Here is a 10,695-nt window from a genome sequence, read left to right as displayed (position 1 = left end):
CTCACACAATTTTTAACTTCTCAAATCTTGGGTCAATCAACTCTTCCTTACTTAATTCTTCATTTATGGACCTGGCATTTCCATTTGCAACAGCATGTCTAAACATCTTACTGTCCAGCTAATGCTCCATTGGAGTAAATCAAATAAGCTTCTTAAATTTTCACTTAACATTTTACAGCCTCAGACTTTCAATTGTTAAATAGATTTTTTAAAAATAATTAAATGGAAAAACTAATGCTTTTAAACCATATAAAATCTCCCTTAACCCAATATCTTCTCTAACTGTGTATTCAGCTCCATGCATCATTTGCATAATTTAAAAACAAAACATTACTTGGCCAATTTCTGCATGATTCCCTCATGCATCTTTATTATTTGCATAAAATGCATGTGTTTGTGGTTCATTATTTGTAAAATAACGAAGACAGTTTCCTCTCCATTCAAAGGGATCGGAGCAGTGAGAGAGAAGAATTTATCTTTAAATATTGGTCAAATCCTGTTTGCCCTACTCCTGTAGACCAAACGCGTCTCTAGGATTAGTTTGGCCAAAGTGTGCAGGATCTGGCTTTATTATATTCCAAAAAGAGACACTGATGTTCTTACTGTGTTAATGGGGGCTTTTTAAAAACTCTAATAGTTGCAATCAAAAGCTTAAAAATGTGATTTTATTCAGTACTTATTGACTTGAATAGGGCTCTGTGCAGACATACGCTCTGCCTCTGTGGAGCCAATTGCAAGATCAGGGCCTTAATCCATTTAGCAGATACTGATTCTGTGTTTTCAGCAGAGTTGCAGCTAACCTGAAGGGTTTTGTTTCATTTTCTTCATGGCTATATTATATGTTATTTGCATTGCTCTGGGAATAGGATTTTGTTAAAGGGACATGTTTGGATCAAGTTTTCCACACATTTTGTAAAAATTATGTTTTTCTGTAAACTAAGAACAATGGGGGAAAATGGTGAAAATTCTTTTATTTCCTTTTTTTACCATTCATGAAAATAAATATTTCCATTAAATAAAATAAAAAAGCAATAATTTAATTTTTTTTAAAGAATAAAGTCAAACATTGCAGCATTGTGCTACTGCATGAGAACCTGACAGTGAAACTGAGTAGACATCAACTACAAACTAAAGTGATACCAACTGGCCTCTTTTTATCTTTCATGCTGAGAAAATCTTTAATAAATTTCAGGTCTTTTAATTAAGGTGTCCCACTTTAGTGGGAGTCTTCAGCAGGATCAAGACCATTATTTTAGGGAAGAATATATATATTTAAATTTATTCTTTTCAAGTTTTATATTGTCCCTTTAACTACTGATGTTTGGCCAGGAAAAAGAACACAGGGCTAACTCCATCAGACCTTTTTGTGGCAAGATTCCAATTCAAGTCAACAAGAATTTTGTTGGAAAGACTGCAGGATTTGACTCACAATTCCTTGCAGATTTTATCTCAACTATGTAGGAAATTTTGCTCTGCCTTTCCTACAATCCTGTGCTTCTAATGGGGCATTAAGTTACCATGGCCCCAATTGCTTACATTACTTCCTTGTTTGTATACCAAAATCACTGAAAGCAGCACAGTACAATTATTTGTGAAAAATCATCCCCTGCCATGTTTTAGTAAAGATAGGTTAGCGATGGTGTCTGGAAACTGCTGCTGCAAAACGAACATAGGGAGCACAAGAGCAGAAAAATTGGGTTTGTATGGGTCACACATTCAGGATCCAGAGGCCCCTTCCTCTTCATATTAAAACAAGTTTAAAATAGGCCCAATTTTGAGACTACTTAATTACCTAATTATTTGGGTGTTGCTTCATGCAGCTGATACCTTGAGAAATAGACACCTCCAAAGCTGACCCATGCAATACTTCCCTATTGGAGCATTCACATGTCCAAGAAAATTGTTGCGTTGTGCTACCCTTCTGAGGCCGGAACAAAGGCCAGAACAGAAAGGCAGCTGAAGAGTTAACATGGTTTCTTCAGCAGGAAACCTGCTGATATAAAGAATATAGGACTTACAGAGAACAAGTTATTTGTGGTGTTTTTTTTCCCATTTAAATTTGCGCGAATACAGTGCTAATGAAAGGTGCCAGATTTTCAGGCATCAGGTCTGTAGTTCTCTTTATCCACAAAGCAGATACAAGAAGCTTCCCACCCTCTGCCATGCCAGTTTGGCACAACCCTCTTCTGGTGGAGACACCTATGGTGACAGGGTAGCTTGGTCTCCACGGCCCTATCAATCCTGAGCCTACCTTGTTGTTGAGAATGGCTACAGAGTTGCCAAACTTTGCCAGCTGCCACAGTGATTTAGGAACTGGCCTGATACTGCCAATTCACTATGCATACTTAACTGAGCTGAGGACAGCCTCCAGGTAGTAGTGACTTTCAGCTACTGCTGATCTGGGCCAGATATGGAACAGTGATCTAAAGATGAAAGGCTCTGTATCCCATTTCCAGTTCCCCAGGCCATCTGGTCACCATAAGAACAGATTTTATATTACATATTGAGAATGATACTATCCATTTTAATTAATCAGGACATTCTCACCATGAGGACTTTTCTTAACTCACTGAGCTGTCACTAAGTAACTGTTTCTATTATACTGTACCTTAAGACAGATGTTTCTTAAGGAGACATCCTTAATAGGTTTTATATTTATTAGGATAATCTGTGCCAAAACATTTTTGAGTTGCTATTTTTAGAACAAAATGTTAAGGTCTTAATTGAACTAGATTTTTCTTCAGGTCTTTTTTTGTACTTTATATCTACCAAAAATGTAACGTATTTAAACATAATAAAATACAGCTATGGAGCTCAAGCCTACAAACACTTAAGCAGGTGGACAGCTTTACATATGTGAATTGCTCAATTGTATTAATCACGTAAGTAAAGTTATATGTTTACATATAGTGTTTGCAGATTGAGCCATTTGGGAGATATTCTAATATTCTCCTCTGTTAATGCTCTAATAGAAGCAAAATGGTAACTGCTAATACTGACCAAACAATGAGCATGTGAAATCCAGATGATAAAAGTATGAACTGATCGGTTATGTAACAAGCCAAATAAGTTTGCTCATGCCCATTTCTGATTTCCCTATTCATAGTGCTTACTCATTTGGGAGTTGCCTGTAACTCTTGAAAAGGACATCCCTTGAATCAGTGTTAAGCTTGCATGACAAAACCATGCAATGCTATGGAACACAAACAGCCTTTAAAGTTGGATTATTTCCTGATTGAATTCTGGGTAAAGATAGGTACTAGTCTCTTGAATCAGTGTATGCAGTTGGTTCTAGCAACTGTTAGCAAGAGTGGTGTCTTAATAAGAAGACATTTTTAAAAGTACAGAAACACAGAATTTCACTGGCTACATTATTTTTTATTTGGATCTTCACAAGTAAAAGGCAGGTGATTTTCCAAGTTGTATTTGTAATCTCATCTAGACTATTAATACTAATAGAGCAAAAGATAATAATCTCCTTCTTTGTAAATTACCAGCAGAAGAAATTAACTGTCAGAATCAGTCAAAGATTTTTGAATGCTCCCATCAAATCACTAACTGGTTGGAAAAGCCACTGAACAGAATCCATTAAACCCACATTAAATGTCCAATTATATAAGGGCTAAAAATAACTGTAACAGCTTTTTAGTTTTTCCAATTGTCTTTTCTTAGAGTAATTATGATTTTCTGCTTTGCTTCAGCAAGTCATTCTGATGCTGTAAGAATGATGCTGCACTAATTAAATCAGTGCAACCATCATGTAATCTTAAACCAACTACCAGTAACTTGTTTTTAAAAAGAAAGAGACTCTGCTTTCAGGGTAAAGCTGAACAGAAAAAAAAATTACATCCAGTTGGACTGTACCTTACTCCTATAGATTTCAAAAGCATAACTCCTGCATAACTGGCAATGCCATATAAAAAAAGAGATGTCTAAATGATTGAGTGAATAATCAATGTGATTTTAGAGTTTGGGATTTTCAAAAGTATTTGTTTCATGTGCACGTCCCTCCCTCATCCTCTCCCCTCCCCCGTTTTCTGTGGCTTTGGAGCATGTGTTCTCCTTCACCACTGCACATGACCCCTAAGGAATCCAAATGCCCCATTTCTGGAGATCATCCCAGGCTCCCCCTAATATATCTCCTGTCTAGATGGCCATGCTATTCCACTGTTGATGACAAGCATTCAACAAGATGCCTATAACCCTTCCTCAAAAGGCCAAGTATGTAACTCCCATAACTTTCTTCAGCTCCATTTGGCACCAGAGCACTGTAAATAAATAAGTAATAATTAATAAATACTGGGCTAGCAAGAGAAGAACCTAAAGATATTCCTGGAACTGGGTTTCCCCATACCACACAGTCTGCTGCCATTTTGTTGAGCTTGCCCCAGCACATTGTTTGATATAGTTTCAGTCCAGTGCCTTAACCTTAAGACAATCCTCCTTTTGCCATGTAGAGCACTCAAATTGTGGAGGAGGCACATGGTGGTAATGAGACATGCTCTCCCAGCTGTTTGTAAATCTACCTAAGGTCCGCCCCTTACACAGCAGGCTTCCCTCCAAACCCAGTGAAAATCTGCATAGGAGTTAATGCTGCTTAACCCTTTGCAGCTTCTACCTACCCTTGGAGAGAAGGTTAGTGTGTAGCTGTGGAGAAAGAGTCCCTTGATCTATCCTGAAGGGGAAAGAGGAGCCAAGGGGCAGGGTCCCACATGGGGATGAGCTGGGACTGTACTCCCATCTCCAGGCAAATCTTAGGGTTGTGCAGTATTTGAAAGCTTTGTTTTCTTAGCATGGCTGCAAACACTTTTTGTTGCTAAAGGGAGAATTTGGAAATAACTCTGTGAAGTGAATCTGAGCTTTTCAAACGCCTTTTTCCTCTAAGGCCCAGCAAGCTGCTTGCCTTTAATAATGACTGTTCAATTACTTCTATCAACTAAAGAAACTTTAAAAAAATTACAAAGCCACACTATAGACACCAGATTTTATTTTTCTTCTATTTCTGTTAAATATATTTAATGCCAATACAGATTAGGGAAGGGGTTCACACAAAAAGCAGCAAGTGGATGTATAGTTAAATATCAGAGAAGGCTAAAATACTTGCTATACCCAAAGTAACACTGAAGGAAATGGGTGGACCAGAACTTCCTATCCTTCCCCCTGAGAAATGTAGTGTTAGGGCTACAGTAGCAGCTGAAGAGCAGCTCTACCAGCTTTCTATGGCCTTGGGAAAGGATTCCTTCCCCTTGGTTTCTTTGGGAAGATCCATAGTCTTTACAGTGAAATTCACCTCAGTGCAGAAGGCTCACAGAAGACCCTCCGTATGACTTAAGCTGTTAACTTGGCACTTAAATAATGTAGACGGCTCTGTGCATGGGAGTTAATTTCAACCTTATATTACCCACTGAAAATAAATAATTTAAAAGTAACCTATGTAGAAACAGTGAGAAAACAAAGCAATATTCAATTGAATGATCTGAGGAAATGACGAGGTAAGAAACAGTAATTCTAAACAAATTCATAATACCAGCCTATCCTCGCCACCTTCCTGAATGACTTGACCAACAGAAGTTTGATTTTGTTGCTTTAGAAAACACTCTCTCTTGCACTCCATCAGTTGCTCAAAATCCCGCCACATTTTAGCTTGCTTCATATTTGGTCCATGACTTTCCCGCACTGCTTTTTGTTTCTCTCGTAGTTTCTGTTATAAACAAATAAAGTTACCGTATTTCAGATTTTTGGATAGGTTCAACATGACAAACATTAGCTTACATAGTTAGCCTAATGTGAATAAAGAACATTTCCTTTCCCCTTGAAACATTAATAATATTCAGTTAAGTTCAAAAACATTCCTTGTAAATGGATATGCAGCATTCTCTGTAGAGTCTTTGATGTGTGTGCCTTGTATAATGTTCGTTTTATTGCAGCTCCTTGAAAATAACACCCCATTTTTATATAGTGCAACTTTACCCTCCTGTGTTCCCAGTTTCTCTGTGGGGAGTCCCATTTGTTTTGTAAAAGTTTATTTTAAAAAATCAGTTCACTTCCAGACTGAGACACTGCATAGCAAGTTGCAGCCTCTAATGGATTCTGATCATGAAGTTATATATCCTGAAATTAAACTTTTACAAGAGAAACTGCAATTAATTCTCAGCTGTAGTGACACAAACTTGTAAAATTAACTCGCAAACTGACTCAAAGGGAAAACTAGAGAGGAAAAAGAGGACATTCTGGTTGAAATAGTATGGCTAAGACCCTCACTAGCCTGAACTTCACATGTGAATAAACTTGGACAACGGCTTTTGTTAACACAACTACATTGAAGATATCATTAGTCTTTTCTAAAGATAAGACTGACAGCTCTAAAATTTATTGACTTCAACAGGTTGCTTTATATACGACTTCAAATTTGAGCTGGCACAGTTTGTTATATCTATGTTTCAGTTTCTTATCCAAATGGTTTACAGGGAATGAGCTGTTGTGTTAAGCTGTTTGACTATCTTTTACAAGAAGCTCATGCTATGCTCTGTAGCAAAACAAACTCTGAAGGGTAAGTGTGATATCTTTGCAGGGGATTCATTACTGATGCCAACAGTAATGGAGTTTTCTTTGTGTTCTGCAATATGCTTTTTAAAAGGATGAGCACAGTTTTGAACATTGAACCAAATAAAAGTATGAACTGCAACATGTTTGTTCAAGTGAAAAAACCCAAACTCATCCTTACCTTCCCAAGGTTTTCTTGTTCAAGGATCATTCGTGTATATTGTTCTCTAAAGAAGGTACATAATAGAGTTATAATTTTAATTAGTTTTAAGTAATAAAACATTAATTCTACAAGTGGAGGGAAAAATGGAAAGTGGTAGAAAGTTTACAAGTATAGCCAGGGTGGGGATAGCATCAAAATCTAAGGGCCCCGAAATAAGAAAGTCAAAAGAGTGAGATGAAGAAACATCTTTATCATCAGGCTTCAGGACTTCTTTGACCCTCATAATTGTGCAGTTGGCATAAAATGCTATTGAGGAATGGATAATAATTTATCCTCATGCACAATTATTTCAAATTTGGTGACAATATATATATACCTTCAGACCAGTGGCACCGCTATGGGCACCCGCATGGCCCCACAATATGCCAACATTTTTATGGCTGACCTGGAACAACACTTCCTCAGCTCTCGTCCACTCATGACCCTTCTCTACCTATGCTACATTGATGACATCTTCATCATCTGGACCCATGGGAAGGAGACTCTGGAAGAATTCCACCACGATTTCAACAGCTTCCACCCCACCATCAACCTCAGCCTGGACCAATCTACACGGGAGGTCCACTTCCTAGACACCACGGTACAAATAAGTGATGGTCACGTTAACACCACCCTATCCCGAAAACCCACCGACCACTATGCCTACCTTCATGCCTCCAGCTTCCATCCTGGACACACCACATGATCCATCATCTACAGCCAAATGCTGAGGTACAAATGCATTTGCTCCAACCCCTCAGACAGAGACCAACACCTACAAGATCTATGATACCCGCACGAGGAAATAAGGAAACAAATCAACAGAGCCAGACGTGTACCCAGAATTCTCCTGCTGCAAGACAAGCCCAAGAAAGAAACCAACTGGCCATCACCTACAGTCCTCAGCTAAAACCTCTCCAACACATCATCAGTGATCTACAACCCATCCTGGACAATGATCCCTTGCTTTCACAGGCCTTGGGAGGCAGGCCAGTCCTTGCCCACAGACAACCCGCCAACCTTAAGCATATTTTCACCAGCAACCACACAGCGCACCATAGTAACTCTAACTCAGGAACCAATCCATGCAACAAACCTCGATGCCAACTCTGCCCACATATTTACACCAGCGACACCATCACAGGACCTAACCAGATCAGCCACAACATCACAGGTTCATTCACCTGCACATCCACCAATGTAATATACGCCATCATGTGCCAGCAATGCCCTTCTGCTATGTACATCGGTCAAACTGGACAATCCCTACGTAAAAGGATAAATGGACATAAGTCAGATATTAAGAATGGCAATACACAAAAACCTTTGGAGAACACTTCAACCTCCCTGGACACACAATAGCAGATTTAAAGGTAGCCATCCTGCAGCAAAAAAACTCCAGGACCAGACTTCAAAGAGAAACTGCTAAACTTCAGTTCATTTGCAAATTTGACACAATCAGCTCAGGATTAAACAAAGACTGTGAATGGCTAGCCAACTACAAAAGCAGTTTTTCCTCCTTTGGTGTTCACACCTCAACTGCTAGAAGAGGGCCTCATCCTCCCTGATTGAACCCACTTCGTTATCTCTAGACTGATTCTTGCCTGCATATTTATACTTGCCTCTGGAAATTTCCACTACATGCGTCTGACAAAGTGGGTATTCACCCACAAAAGCTTATGCTCCAATACGTCTGTTAGTCTATAAGGTGCCACAGGGCTCTTTGTCGCTTTAGTACATTCTTTGAGCTCCATGACATCTGATCCTGGCTCCTGCTCTCTCAGCATAGTAGATGTGTTAGGGGCGGGAAAGGGGGTGGCTGGAGCATGTTGTGCTCTGGCAACTCAGAATCATTCCTGCCAGTGCGTGAGACTGCTCTAAGTTGTGCTAGGAGCCAAACTGGCCCTGGCTATTCCCACCAGATCAAAAGGGCAGAAAGCCACCTAAAATCTCCTCCTTCCTATTAAGCTCACTGGATGTTACTCAGGCACAGCTAAGAACCTGGCCCCAGGATGTGTTTTTTGTTTGTTTTAAGTAAAGCTGTTTATTGCAAAACAATGATAAAGAACAAGAACTCTTTTTTCATGGTAGTCTTTTTCTTTACTATTTATAATGATGACTGGAATGAATGCAACTTAATTAGAAAAAAGCCCCAACCTTTATTTTTAGAGAACAAAATTAACTTTTCACATTCCTTAGTACTGACTGGATGGAACAGAGAATTTATATCCAATAAAGAGGGTCAGAATTAAGACTTTTTTGTTCAATATGTTATTAGGAAAGTGCTGTTCTATTTATGGTTCATTTTAGCTCTGTTTACATTCCAGTGCCCAGTGAAAAGACATACACATTCTGAAAGGAGGTCTAGAAACTCATTTTCTCTCCCTATTTTGCATTTTGTAAATATCTGCATATCAAAGCCTTCAGTATACTTATAAATGTGAATGCTTTCTGAACTCACAGAAGGTCAAAATAAAATGTTTATAACTTCAGAGAAACTGTTACCTTATCTAGCTTCCTTTCTCATGTTTAGCAAAGGTTCAGTGAAACAGTGACAGCAGGAGAAGTGGCAACGCTCCACACAAGTCTTACTCCCAATGCCCAGAATCCCATAACTCCACTCACCATGTTCCAATTCCCGCATTTCCCCTACTTGCTCCTCTGTTTGCCCAATTACAGTTACTTGATTCCATGAAACCATTATTGACAGACAGCAGTAGGGTTTGCCATGTGCCGTGCACTTTCCACACACAATGGAAGATGCAGTTTCTGCCCTAAAGAGCATCCAGTCTTATAAAAAATAAGGGGAGCTGAGTGGTGGAAAGGGATACAACATACAAAGAGATGAGGAGATGAGACACATTTGGAGGTTGGTTTGTGTTTTTAAGTTATATTCACTAAATTCTCTTCACCCTCAACTTGGCCCTCTCACTTTTCTCCTACACCAATTCCCAGTTTCAGTTCTAGTGTACTAATAACAGCCCCTCTGTAGAACATTCAAGTTCTTCTCTGCACATAAGTGACTGGTTATTATTATTAAATATTTATATTCCAGTAGCACCCACTTGTGTCTGCTGGGGTGAATGGTATCAGGAGGGTACAAGGAGCAACACAATTCTCCTATGGAGCATAGGCACTCCTCCTTTCAAGCACCAATACTAGTGCTAGCTATCGTATCAGACTGGCAAGAGTTGGTCAGGATCTGAGAACAACATATGCTATACTCCCTTGAAAAGGTGATGAATTTGCTGCTTCAGTGTGCACTTCCAGGAACCCCTGGAGGAAATCTGGCTGACTCTCTCTGTCTGACTCAACCATATTTCCTCCTTGGGCTTAGCTGCAGCAAGACACCTCTGCATCCATCTCCAACGGGAACCTGGAGTTAAAAGCTACTGTCTAGCCTATAGTCTCCAACACAAAGGGAAAGGTTTTGAGTATGTTTGAGAGAACTCCTGGATATACAACAATATATTTTGGATGTAGGATACTTATTTTTTTAATTATTATAGTATTTTTAAGCTTAGATGGTGAATTCCTTCTTCCAGTTCAAATACCAATGAACAAATTTATAATGTCAGGCTCAGTTTATAAAAATCCTCTGATTAACACACAAGAGACAGACAAGAACATTTACCTAATTGCTTTTCTTCTGTCTTGTGGATCTGGGGAAACATATGTCTTCATCTCATCTTTAGCACGTTGAAGTTGTATTTCTAGATTCTAAAAAGAAATACACAGCATATTTTAGACATATGCCATCTTTCCTACTTAAATATTCTCACCTACACAAGTTTAGACTTCTCTCTTGTGGATTTACCTTTTTCATGCAGTTAGTATGATGATAGCAGCTTTCTTCCTGAATACACTCCTCACGCAGCCCTTTTACTTCCTGCAGTATGAGAACAATATATTTTATTAGGCAGTATTCTTGAAAGTCCCCAGCAGACAGA

The 10,695-nt window shown here is 38.9% G+C and overlaps 1 protein-coding gene across 3 annotated transcripts in view; it reads right to left on the bottom strand.

Annotated features, from left to right (window-relative positions):
* Positions 1–4,969: 4,969 nt before the first annotated feature.
* IFT81 (intraflagellar transport 81) overlaps positions 4,970–10,695 on the bottom strand; it is a 63,490-nt gene continuing 57,764 nt past the window's right edge. For all 3 annotated transcript variants that reach the window (XM_039505338.1, XM_039505337.1, XM_039505339.1), the window contains 4 exons: positions 10,563–10,634; positions 10,380–10,465; positions 6,725–6,770; positions 4,970–5,701 (listed from right to left, as the gene is read on the bottom strand). In XM_039505338.1, the coding sequence (XP_039361272.1) occupies positions 5,519–5,701; positions 6,725–6,770; positions 10,380–10,465; positions 10,563–10,634 (387 nt within the window). In that variant the 3' untranslated portion in view covers positions 4,970–5,518. The remainder of the gene's footprint in view (positions 5,702–6,724; positions 6,771–10,379; positions 10,466–10,562; positions 10,635–10,695) is intronic.

The sequence above is a fragment of the Mauremys reevesii genome, linkage group 18 (genome assembly GCF_016161935.1).
Source record: "Mauremys reevesii isolate NIE-2019 linkage group 18, ASM1616193v1, whole genome shotgun sequence".
NCBI lineage: Eukaryota > Metazoa > Chordata > Testudines > Geoemydidae > Mauremys > Mauremys reevesii.
Note: the sequence above shows the minus strand (reverse complement) of the source record. Positions and strands in the feature narration are given on the sequence as shown.